Source organism: Sciurus vulgaris (assembly GCF_902686455.1).
Source record: "Sciurus vulgaris genome assembly, chromosome: 17".
Taxonomy (NCBI): Eukaryota; Metazoa; Chordata; class Mammalia; order Rodentia; family Sciuridae; genus Sciurus; species Sciurus vulgaris.
In genome coordinates, this window is record NC_136478.1 from 61615415 (window position 1) to 61628296 (window position 12882).

The 12882-nt window shown below is 46.9% G+C and overlaps 1 protein-coding gene across 1 annotated transcript; it reads right to left on the bottom strand.

The window, feature by feature from the left end:
- Positions 1-3130: 3130 nt before the first annotated feature.
- On the bottom strand, positions 3131-12673 carry IZUMO2 (IZUMO family member 2; the record flags this gene model as incomplete). The annotated part of the gene is made up of 6 exons (XM_079118711.1): positions 3131-3173; positions 4734-4860; positions 7417-7497; positions 8592-8678; positions 12191-12265; positions 12442-12673. 6 exons carry the CDS (start codon positions 12671-12673, stop codon positions 3131-3133), a joined length of 645 nt encoding a protein of 214 aa, XP_078974837.1.
- Positions 12674-12882: the final 209 nt, after the last annotated feature.

Here is a 12882-nt window from a genome sequence, read left to right on the forward strand (position 1 = left end):
GCCTCCCCCATCCCAGACTGCGCTCACCATGGGCTCTCATCACACTATAATTTATGCACAATTTAATTATCCCTTTATGCTGCACTTCTAGGAAATTCCCACGAAGTTAAGGGAGCCTCTGGACCTGTAGCGGGAAGATATAAATAATAAAAACAAAACAAAACAAAACAAAAAACAAAAAACCCTCAACAACACTGCTGGCTGTCACCCAAAGAAAAAGCACTAGCTTGCGACCTCCAAGTTTGGGCTTTTCCCAAACGGGATGCTGTCTGCTGCTCGATTAAGAAGCTCGGATGAAGTCAACATTTCCAAAGTCGGCAGTGGCCACGCCCCGACGATGACGTCACACGCACTCGGTGGCGGGGCGCCGTCGCCATGGCGACCAGAGTGCGTTGCCTAGTCCTACCCAGCTGACTGTAGCCGCTGCTCTGTGGAGTCTTGGAGTTGAGGGTAGTACCCAATTAGAGATGAAAAAGCTCAGACGTTGGGGCCCGATCCCTCGGGACATTTTTGGTACCACGGGAAGGAAGGGGTTGCAGGGGGTGAGTTGCGCCAGCGCTGACCAATGCCGCAGGGAAGTGCGCCTGCGCAGGCCGAGGCAGGAAACTACCCCAGGATCCTTTGCGTTGGACCAACTGTTTCTCAGAAGTTGGCGAGTTGACCCTTGTGCGCGGGCTCTGTAAAACTTCCCATTCTGTTTGGGCCTACCTTTTCTTCTTTTAGGCGCAGGGTCTCTGGTCTCCTGCCTAATTTCTTTGGTCCACTTTGAGTTGAATTTCCTGCAGCTGGAGAGGGGTTTGATATTTTGTTACATGTGGATTTCCAATTTTCCCAGCACACTTTATTAAATAGGCTATCTTTTCTCTAGTGAATGTTTTTGGCGCCCTTGTCTAATATGAGACAACAGTATTTATGTGAGTTTGTCTCTGTGTCCTCTGTTTTGTACCATTGTTCTTCATTTGTGTTTTGGTGCCAATACCATGCCCTTTTTGTTACTATGGCTTTGTAGTATAGTTTGAGGTATGGTATTATGATGTCTCCTGCTTCACTCTTCATGCTAAGGACTGCTTTGGCTATTCTGGGTCTCTTATTTTTCGAAATGAATTTCATGATTGCTTTTTCTAATTCTATGAAGAATGTCATCAGGATTTTAATTGGAATTGCATTAAATCTGTATAATGCTTTTGCTAGTATGACCATTTTGACAATATTAATTCTGCCTATCCAGGAGCATGGGAGGTCTTTCCATCTTCTAAGGACTTTTTCAATTTCTTTAACATTATCTAATTTTCATTAGATAATGAAAATTAATTTAATTTATTAATTTCTTAATTAATTAATTAATTAATTTCTTTTACCTCTTTTGTTAGATTGATTTCTGAGTTTTTTTTTTTAAAGCTATTGTGATTGGGGTACTTTTCCTAATTTCTCTTTCAGATTTGTCACTGAAGTATAGGAATGCATTTGATTTATGGGTGTTGATTTTATAACCTGCTGCTTTGCTGAATTCATTTATGAGTTTTAGAAGTTTTCTGGTGGAATTTTTTTGACTCTTCTAAATATAGAATCATGACATTGGCAAATGATAGCGAAAGCACTCAACTGTGCGTGTGGAAAAATTGGCATCTTGGTAACAGGTGGACTGGAAGAAGGAAGTCAAGGTTTCAGCCAATGGGAAATTGTGCCTTTCACATAGTCCCCCAGCCTTCTGCGTTTAGCCTTACTAGGTGACAGTATCTTTGGTGACAGAGGCTTGTGCAGGATCTATAGCCCCAAAAGTTTTCCAGTCATCTCACAGAGGTGGCAAGACATGTTTGGGTTTAACTGCAGTATTTGAAATAGAGTGCCAACACGAGTTTATAGAGAAATTTCACATACAACAATAATGTCTGTGTTCTCTTGAAAATCTTAAGGTCTAAAAATGGTTGGGCTGTTTCTCCATGATCACAGTAGGATGGAGCTAAGTAGAAAATTCTATCACTGTGAATTTGGACTTGCAGTTACTTTACCTATCTGGATCCATAAGGTATTTAAGGTCTCAATCCCAGATCCTGAGAAGAACTAGGCCCTTTTCCTGGCATTTAAAGTCTTAGTTTATGGATCAAAATGTCTTTGGGGACTTGCACACACACACACACACACACACACACACACACACACACACACACTCATTCATTCTCTCTCTATTTCTCTTATTCTCTCATTTATTCAATACATATTTACTTAGGCCAAACCCAAAAAACCAAAGGCTGAATATTTTCTTTGATAAGTGCATGACAATATATAACGAGGGAGGGTGGTGGGGGAAGAGAAGAATGAAGGAACTTTGGGTGGTGTAGAGGAAAATGGGGTGGAAGGGGATAGAGGACAGAAAGAGAGTAGAATGAGACAGACAGTATTACCCTATGTATATGTATGATTACATGAATGGTGTGAATCTACATTGTGTACAACCATGGAAATCAAAAGTTGTACCCCATTTGTGTACAATGAATCAAAATGCAGTCTGTAAAAATAAGATTTTAATTTAAAAAATACCTATTTACTGGGTGCTTGCTCTGAGCCAGGCACTGTGTTAGGCACTAAATCTTCAGCCAAATTCAGCTTTTCTTGTCTATCCCTGCCCATCTCCTCATACACCCCTCATCTGAATCCTGAATTAGATAGTGATAGTTCTGATGGCAGGTTAAGAAACAGAAGCATGAGTTCCACTTACATGAAAATATGTTAGAATCTATTCGGGTACACAGAGGGTTAAAAACTAGGGTTCAGATAGAGGGAAACCCGGACTCTTCCCTTGACCACTGCTCTTTAGTTTAACCATACTTGAGGGTCCGAGTACATCATCTTCTTTAGGTTGCTTTTTCTTCCCCAAAGAAGAGGGCTGTCCCTCACACAAGGTTGTCCATCCCTTTTGAAGGCCCAAATCACTTTGGCCTTGATAAAGGATAATTGGTGTCTATCAGTGAAGAAGATTTGATCTCAACCTCGAGGAACACAGAATTGTTATAAAAACAGTTGGACACCAATTAGTGGGAGGGTCTCCAGGAAACTGTCAAAGACATGAGGAATGTGTCATAGGTTTTATTAAATTTCTTTCCTTTCCCTTTATGAACCCCAAAGCATTGTCCTAGTGCAAGAGGAGTTTTCGGTTTTTCCTGTACGTACAAGCCCTGGTTAAGAGAGAGAAATTCTGAAGGTTAGAAAGAAAATTTCAGGGCCCCTCCAAGGCAAATTACCTCCCCCAAGATTTCCCCCCAATCACTGGTCTGATTTGACCAAGCCAGTGACATCATGGGTTTCTGTGCAGATTTCCAGGTTTTTCAGTCAATTCATGCGGGTAGTTGAGGAAGGAGAAAAAATTTGGAACTGAAGAGTTGGAGTGATGGCAGAATGTGGGAACATAGGGGGATACATCAAGAGAAAGACAAGACAGAAATGGAGAGACATTATGAAAGGAGAAACTCAGAATGTAATAGGTTAAACTGTGTCCTACTTCTAAAAAGAGATATCCAAGACTGAAATCCCAGTGCCTGTGAATGTGACTTTATTTGGAAATAGGATAATTAAATTGAAATGAGATCATCTTGGACTTAGGCTGGGCCCTAGATTCAGAGACTGGTGTCCTTATATGAAAGGAGAGGGAGACCTTGAGACACAGACACAGAGGAAAAGGCCACGTGAATGCAGAGAGTGGGGGGAGGCCATGGGCTAAGGAATGCCACCAGCAGCCACCAGCAGCTACAAGATAGGCATCAAATGTTCCTCCCTTGGAACCTCCGGGAGGAACCACCCCTGTCAACCCCTGGACTTCAGATTTCTGGCCTCCAGAACTCAGAGAACAAATTTCTGTTGCTTTAAGACCCTCAGGTATGGTCGCTGGTTGCAGCAGTCCTAGGAAACGAGTACATAGGGAAAAAGAGAAATGGAAGGAGAGTCAGAGATGAAGGAGAGATGAAAGATAAGACAGAGCATTGTAAGAGCTGAAACCCATCAGGCCAAGTGTACTAAGAGCAGTACCCTGAGTCATTGCTCATCCCCACCCCTGAGAAGGGCAAGACCAATGATTCCCGTTTTGAATATGGAGAAACTGATGTGTTTGGGAAGGAGGCTCATGGGGCAGTAGGAGAAGACACAGAGGGAGAGAGATGGACAGAAATCCAGATGGAGAGAAGGGGAGAGAGGCTGGGAAAGGGGCTGCGGGGGCACAGGCAGACAGAGGCGGAGGGAAACCCTTGTTGGAGGAGAGGAAGAGGGTGAGGGCCTCTTCTCTCCTAGGCGCCATGCCTGTGGCCCATGGGAATGTTTTCATTTTCATTTATTTGCAAGTCAGAAGGAAATAAATAAATATAACAACAGCAATGATGGTGAAGAATATATAAGAATGAAGCCAACTTGGATGATATTAGTTTTTATACCAACACATTTACCAAATATAATTTTAAGTATTTTTTAATACTTAAACAAGGGGCCCACAAATGGAAAGTTTCTGAGGACCCTGGGAAGTACTAATGTGACTCAGGGGGAAAGAAGAGGTAAGAGAGAAAAGGAGACAGACATACAGATGCAAACGGAAGAGAGGAGGGAAGGAGAGAAGGAAAGAAATAGCAAAGACACATAAGACAGAAAGTCCTGAAGTGACCAGGGAAGAGACTCCCAAAACCCACAGTGAGGGTCTGTTGAGGGGCCCAGTGAGGCCCTCGGGGACTTAGGAGGGCACAGGGGTGACTCACGTGATCAGGATGACCAGGAAGACAAAGACAGCCAGAGCCACGGACACGATGATGCCCAGCAGAGCCTGGTGCTCTGAGTACTCCCTGTCCGTCTTGTACTGCAGGGCCATGCGGGGCTGCCCGTCGACTGGGACGGTGGCCAGACAGCCCCGAGCTCAAGTCACCACCCTCCTTGAGCCTGGCACCTGCCCCCACGCGCGTTCCCTCAGCCACCTCGGAGGGCAGGGTGGAGCCTGCCTGTTCTCCCCACTTGGTCCCTGCCCTCTCCTGGGGTCTGACCCTCCACAGTGTCAGGCACCTTTTGGGCACTCGGGATCCATCCTGGAACCAAGCGGGCGAGCGTCCCCACCCACCCGGAGCTGAAGGTCTACCAGCGTGGCAGCTGAGAGCCCGTGCTAAACACGCCTCCTTTGACGGGATGAGTTGGAAGGCAGCAAGTAGGACTTGGGAAGTTCCATTCAAATTCAAGCGACAGAAACCCCGTGCGCATGGGAAGGGGCGCGAAGCACCCACAATCTCCCAAGGGGAGTCCGCCTGCGTCTTAGCTGTGAATCCGAAGGTGGCCTTGGGAGGCCCATTCTGCATCTTCCACTCTCCTTCCGTCCCAAGGCTCTTCTATTAGCAAAGGCTCTTTTCTTGGCCTCCAAAGAGTAACTAGAATCCAATAGACCTCTACAGCTACCAACCTGGTCCAGCCGGGACCGGTGCCTTTCTGCACAAGGGATACCTGTCCCTTCCCACAGTTCCTCACATGGCCTCCAGAGGGCGCAGTTAATACGCCGCCTCAGGTCCCTCCTGAGCTCAGAGCCTTGAGGGCGCCCATCAGAATAGAAGTCTAAGTCCTCCCCAAGGCCACCAGGAACTGCAGGACCTGCGCCCACGTGACTTAGCCCCCATTCTGGCTGGCGCACTCCTCTCCTTAACCCTCTTGCTCTGTCTTCATGCGCTCAGCGCTGGCCACACCGGCTCCCCTTCCTTGTTTAATCATGCCGGATCTTTGCACACGTTGTTCCCTTCGTCATTCTTACTGTTCCCATCACTCACTCACTTTCTTAGATCTCAAAGCTCGGACCTCTTCATAGAGGCCCCTGAATCTGCACTTTTAGTGACTATACTCCCTCTTCCAGACTTTTGCATCAAGTCGTTCAGTTCTGTTTTCATTAGAGAGCCTTTTGCTGTTTGCAAATTAGTTCATTTATTTGTTCATGTAATTGTCATATAACTCAGTGGTTCTCAACCAGGAACAATTTTGAAATGTTCAGAGAGATTTCTGACCATCATGGCTGGTGTCTGGTGGACCGAGGGGAGGGACAGGAGTAAACATCCTCCGACACACGGGGAAGCCCTCATAACAAAGACTGCAGCTCCAAAGGTCAGCAGTGTGGGGGCTGAGAACGCTAGCGTCAGTTCTACCCCATTAGGACGTGAGCTATGGGGGGGGGGGGGGGACTACACCTCCCATCTCCCTGATCCACACTTCAGGGCGTGATGGGGTGCTCAAAATATGTGTTGTTAAACTTCATTGAGAGAAAGCAGACACATCAGAGAATAGGACACTCATAGAATATGCCTCTTCCTTTCAACTAGCCATGTCACAGAGGAAAAAACTACAAGGAGAAACTTCTAGATTAAAAGAAAAGTGAAACAACAATAGAATGTTAAGGGAAGTCCTTTCACTGAATCCTGATTTGAACATCAGGATTTAGAAATTATTTGCTATTGAGGGATCACTGTTAGGTTTGCTGGGTGTGGGAACGGCATTGTGATTATGTAAGGAAATGTCCTGGAGTCAAGCACGGTGGTACACTCCTGTAATCCCAGCTACTCAGGAGGCCAAGGGCAGGAGGATCACAAGTTCAAGGCCAGCCTCAGCCACTTAGTGAGGCCACCTCAAAACAAAATAAAGGGCTGGGGATATAGCTCAGTTGGTAGAGTGCTTGCTTTGCAAGTAGAAGGCCTTGGGTTCAAATCCCCAGTACCACAAAAAAAAAAAAAAAAAAAAAAAAGAAAAGGACTGGTGATGTAGTTCAGTGGTTGAGTGCCCCTGAGCTTATTCCCTACTACTGCAAAACAAGAAAATCCTTATTTTTTAGAGGTTGACACCATGCATGGGTGTGATTTCTTTTAAAGTACAATGGCAAAGAATAAAATAGGTGAAGCAAGTGTGGAATAATAATAATAATCGTGAACATAACTTCATGGAAAGTGCCACTTTAGAGAGTGTGATCCGAGGGGCTCCTAGTGAGACCTCTATGAAGTGAGGAAGGGAGGGGAGCAGTGTGACAGAGGGAAGGGCCAGCAATGGTCCAGCATGGCTCTTCTGTCTGGAAGGGGGTGTGGATTCATCGTGCTATTCCCTCTGCTATAAGGAGATATATATTTTTTGAATGAATGAGTGAATTTAGCACATCTTTTTGGACTTCTACAAAATGGCAAAGGTAAGAATAGGCTATTTTTCTAGCACCTGCCACTCTGGTGTTGGGACACTGCAAAGTTCCAGAGGATTGTTCACATGGAACAGAAGGGATGAAGTGAATTTCAGAATGTGGAAGCAATTCCTAGGCCACACTCTATGCAAATGGTAAGGGAAGAACTCAAGGCTGCATGGGTGGACTCTCAAACCCACATTCACTGTCTTAATCTCCTTCACTGTCCCATGTCTCCTGAAACCCCAGAATCTTACCAAAGCAGTACTTTTCATTGATACATTTGGGATTGATTTTCTGGCATTGTAAACAGTCCCAGACCTCGTCTTTGAGTAAGCCTAGACAAGGAGAGAGGGCGAAGTAGGATGAGGCTGTGTCCAGAGAACTGGCAAGGGGTGGGAAGGAAGAAAGGAAGAGGAAATAGGGTCTCTAGACCCTCCTGAATTTTGGAGGACCCCCAGCAAGGCATAATAAGTTGAGCAAAACGCACTGACAGTTCACATAAAAAAATAACCTTTGTGTAATTACTGAAGAGTTAAATTGAGTTGCATTACCCCAGTTGCTCCAACATTCCATTCGTAAAAAAATCAATTAAACATTAGTTAACTGAAATTTTTTTTTTCTATTTTAAAGCCCCAGTGGCAGAGATGGAGTGATGAGCGCTCATCTGTCTCCTCCTCTTTCTGTGGACACAGGAAAACTACATCTCCCAAACCCCCTTGTAGCAGTTTGCCACCGTGTGACCTTATTCTGGCAATGGGAAATGAACAGAGTGCTGTACGTCACTTCCGGTCCTGACAAGATCACCATTGTCTTCCGAATCAAGTTTGGAAGGTACAGTATGGGGAAGGTACATTGACTTCCCGCTTGGAAGTGCTACCTCGCAGGGGGTAGGTCAGAGAGAAACAGATCCTTATTATACAACCGCTTAGATTTGGGGGCTTACTTGTTGGTACAGTACACCCTATTCCTATCCTGACATGACTTCCAAGATACTTTTTTGCCGGTTGCAACCACTTTACAAGTCCTCAAAAACCAAGTGTTCCTAAGTACTGTGCTTGGGGTAGGGGAATTGCCCCATGGAGTGCGTGTGGTCGCAGGGTTTGATCTGTAGGGGAGAACAGTGTAAAAAGTGTGGGAGGGTAGAGAAGGGAGGAATAGACAATGAACCCAGGACTCACGGCAGGCTTTATGATCACAGGCTGCAAGAGAAAAGAATTGAAGTGAGTTAAGTTGGGACAGCAGCTTGGGGATTTAATTGGGAAGGACTGAGGAGAGGTAGGGAAAGGTGAATCTACGGAAGGAGAGAAAAGACGTTTGGGGAGAGAGGAAGGTTGAGTTGCAGGGGAGGGGAAGAAATTTGGAAAAAAAATAGGAGAAGGGATTCAGGGGGGAAGGGGAGGAGGGGACTTGGTGGAGAGCTATATTGCACCTTTTGATTCATAGGATTTCAAAACTTTCTTGAGTTCCTTGATCACTCTCTCCCTGAAGTCCACCAGTTCCTCCAGCAGAGGCTCATCTGAGGAGAGAGAGAGAGAGACACCCTTGTGGGGTGGAGTATCCAGCAAACCCACTGCAGCAGCTCCCAAGAGAAGGATAAGGAAGTTCCTCTCCATTTACCAAGAGTAACCAAGACCAGCTACTACTCAGGATCTCTTGGGAAGGTACAGGTTGGGCCCCCCAATCTGAAAATCTGAAAATCTGAAATGTCCCAAATCCAAAAATTGGGGGTGCATTCTGGATTTCAGATTTTCAGACTGGGGATGCTCAATTGGTAGTCTATGAAGATAATCCAAATCTGATAAATTCTGAAGTCTGAAATACCTCTGTCCTCTGGAAGCTTGGATAAGGCCTCAACCTGTAAAAGGCCTGGCAGATACTGCATCTAGCTTCTGATCCACTGCAGGGTCCTGGACCAAAGCACTCTATCTTGGCCTCAGTTTCCTCATCTTGTAAGTGGACATGATATTCTCTACTCTAATCTTCTTTTCTGTGTCTATGCCAATTCCCTTCTGATTTCAGTCCAGCCTGTGGCTTTATGTATGCCCTGGACCAGGATTGTCCAGTATGATAACCGCTGGCCACACACTTGAGATGGACTCATCTGGACTGAAATGTGTTCTGGGTATAAAACTGGACTTCGAAGACACATTGATTGCAAGTTGAAATGGTAATATTTTTGATATTTGGTCAAACAATATTTTAAAATTAATTTCACCTACTTCGGTTTGCTTTTTATTAAAACATGACAAAATTTTCAGATTATTTATGTAACTCCGACTGTGACTCACATCCCATTTCCACTGGGCAGAGCTGTTCTGTACACTAACAACTTCCATATGTACACCAGCAATCTAGAACTCTCACTGAAGTCCTGATTCACATATGCAACTGTCTCCTCAAGGATATCTAAGGAATCTCAAACTCCTATGTCTAAAACTGAACCCTCGATCTTCTTGTTCAGTTCTATCCCAAGCCCCTGGTCCCTTAGTAGATAGAGGTGCCATGATTCTGGTAACATTTTGAACCTTTGTTTTTCCTTCTGAGCAGCAGTTCTCAACGGGGGCTTAAGAGAGTCGATAAACCATGTGGTAATGGATGTACTCTCATTCAGGCTTCGCCGTCCCCATACAGCATAGGCAGAAATTTAGCGGAATTCTGAAGGACCCAAAGATTTTTGGATATGGTAAATGAACATTGGTTCCAACTTGGATTCATCAGCTGCACTACCCCCTAAGCAGAGCCAGCCTGTCCTTTGAAGATTTGAAGGCAGGCATTGACTTCTCTCTAGCTGTGACAGTCCTAGATGCATCTGCTTCTGACATGGGGCTGTTTCGTCTGCATTAGAAATCCTGATGAGTGCAGTCACCCTCCAGGACCACCCTAGCTGGACCTTCAGGATGACTTGCTGCAGCTTCTCCACCAGCCCTTGCTGCTTCACCTGGCACTTTGTGGAGATGGAGATGGCTGCTATCCTTGAACCTCATGAACCAGCCTCTGCTAGCCTCAAACTTTTCTTCTGCTGTGCTCTTACCACGGCGAGGCTTCACAGAAGAGAATTAGGCTTTCTCTCTGGCTTAGTCTTTGGTGTCAGGGAACGTTGTGGCTGGCTTGACCTACGATCCAGACCACCAAGACTCCCTCCATATCTGCAGTGTGGCTCTGGCGCTTTCTTATCATTCATGTGCTCACTGGATTAGCACTTTTTTGTACCAGGGATTGAACCCAGAGGCACTTAACCACTGAGCCACATGTCAAGCCCCTTTTTTATATTTTACTTTGAGACAAGTTCTCACTAAGTTGCTTAGGGCCTTGCTAAGTTGCTGAGGCTAGCTTTGAACTCCCGGTCCTCCTGCCTCAGCCTCCTGAGCTGCAGGGATTGCAGGCGTGTGCCACCACGCCCAGCTGGAGTAACATGTTTGATTTCCTTCAAGAACTTTTCCTTTGCATTTGCACCTTGGCTAACTGGTGCAAGAGGCCTAGCTTTCAACTGCTGTGTTGGCTTTGTTTGCCTTCCTCACTAATCTTAATCATTTTTAGCTTTTGATTAATGTGAGGTCAGCTCTTCCTTTCACTTGAACACTATGAGGGCATTGTAGGGTTATTAACTGGCATAATTTTCCTGTTGTGTCACAGGGAACCGGGAGGCCTGAGGAGAGGGAGAGAGACAGGGGGACAGCTGGTCAGCAGAGCAGCACTTTGCCAATTACAAGCACTATCTTTCATGGGTACAGCTCCTGGTGCCCCAATTAAGTGTAATAATAACTTCAAAGATCACTGATTACAGGTCACTATAAAAGCCAGAACAATTAGAAGCTTTGAGCCACAAGAATTACCAAAATGTGACCCACAGACAGGAAGTGAACATGTGCTATTGGGAAAATGGCTCCGACAGACTCCCTGCTTGCAGGGTCCCCACGAATCTTCAGTTTGTCAAAAACTCAGTACCTGGGAAGTGCCATAAAGTGAAGCAAAGAAACTGCGGTTTGTCTACCAACCCTGCGAAGTTCCTTCCCTAGTTGTTGCTGGCGATCCCAGGGGTGGTGGTTAGTGATAGGGGACAGACAGATATGAGTGGTGGGAACATGAGGTTAAGGGAATAATTGTGTAAATGGGGCCCCCTTCACTGACCCCATATGCTTTCACTCTTTAAAAACAATTTACCCGCAACCTTGCCTGATTTAGGTGCAGGGGACATGGTACGTTTCTCAGAAAACTACCTGCTATCTGCTGGAGAAATGCAGGCCGGAAGTGCCAATAAGAAGCAGAACACAAGCTACCCTGAAGGGAGGGACTTTTGTGACCACGACACAGACCAGATCCCAGAACTCAGGGAGATAAGGATAATTCCCCCAACCATAAAACCTGTAAGAACAGGTTCCAGTTAGAACTGGTAAGTATGGTCCAAAGTGACCTGGAGTTGTCATGGCAGTGGGGAGTTGAAAGTCTGATGTCAGCCTGCTGTCAGCCAAAAGTCAAGAGGTTGACCTGGGAGAGACTCTCTGGAAACTTCCCTGAGACTTCCGTTAAAACTGGAGACCAGGAGACGCATACTTCTCTCTCCTTTCTGAGAGGACCCACTTTCTCCCTTGAGAGTGAACCCTTTTGGCATTTCCTGTCCCTTCTAAGAAACTCATGCCTGCTACTCTGAGTGACATGTCTAAAATCTTTTTGGCTTGATGGAAAGAATGGGGATTTTAAGGGGGACAGTGGGGACTGCCCCAGCTTCGCTGCAGACCTGGTGCCCGGTAACAGGAGCACAGTATCTGCGCAGGAGGTCTCCAGCACGAACTACAGGCGTGTTGTTTCCTAGCTGAGTGACAGCGGGCAGCCGCGGAGAGCCTCAGCTTTTCTTCCTCTGTAAAGTGCAGATCCCACCTGCAGGGACGGTTCTACGACTGTCTAAGTTAGGCACCAAAACCAAACCCCCGGTGGGGACTAGGCTCGGGTTTGCTTTTATTTTTCTATCAACTGGTGGAAAGGGAGGAGGGGCGAGGGAGGAGCTGGGGAAAGGCTTTTCCAGGCTCCTACCTGACAGAGAATTAACCTTTATGTGCTCTGTTTGGTTCTTGACAAAGGTCGCCACGCCTTCCAGTTGATTTACCTCTGTCAGGAGAGGAGAGACAATCCAGAGGGTCCCTTACAGAGCCTAGTGACCTCCCACCCGCCCTGCTCCCGGCTGGCCCGTCCTCCGGTCCTCGCGCTTTGGGAGCGATCGCCCGGGCTTCCATCGCCCATCCCGCCGAGGGCCGAGTGCCTTCTTCCTCGCAGCTCCCACGCACCCACTTTCCCCACAAACGCGTTCAGCGAGTAGTCCCTGAAGAAAGGCCCCTCCATGCCCAGCAGCAGGGCCTGCGCGCGCGCCTGCAGTCGCTCCTGGTGGAAGCGCCCGGGGATGAGCGCCGAGCGCAGCTGGCTCAGGGCGTCCTGCACCGAGTGGTCGCACTGCAGGCAGCCCCAGCCCCTGCGGGCGCTCAGGCCGCAGAGCAGCACCAGGGCCAGCGCCAGAGGCATGGCGGGGCCTTTGTGACGTCGCAGGGAGGGGCGGGGCCGGAGAGGCCGGGGAGGGGCGGAAGCTGGCTGGGCACCTACTGTGTGCGGCGTGGTTCTAGGAGCCAGGGGGAGAGTCAAAACAACTGAGGGAAAGTCTCTGTTCGGCTCTCTCTCTTCCTCTGGAATGCATTCATTCCACACATATTTATTGAACACCTACTATGTGCCAG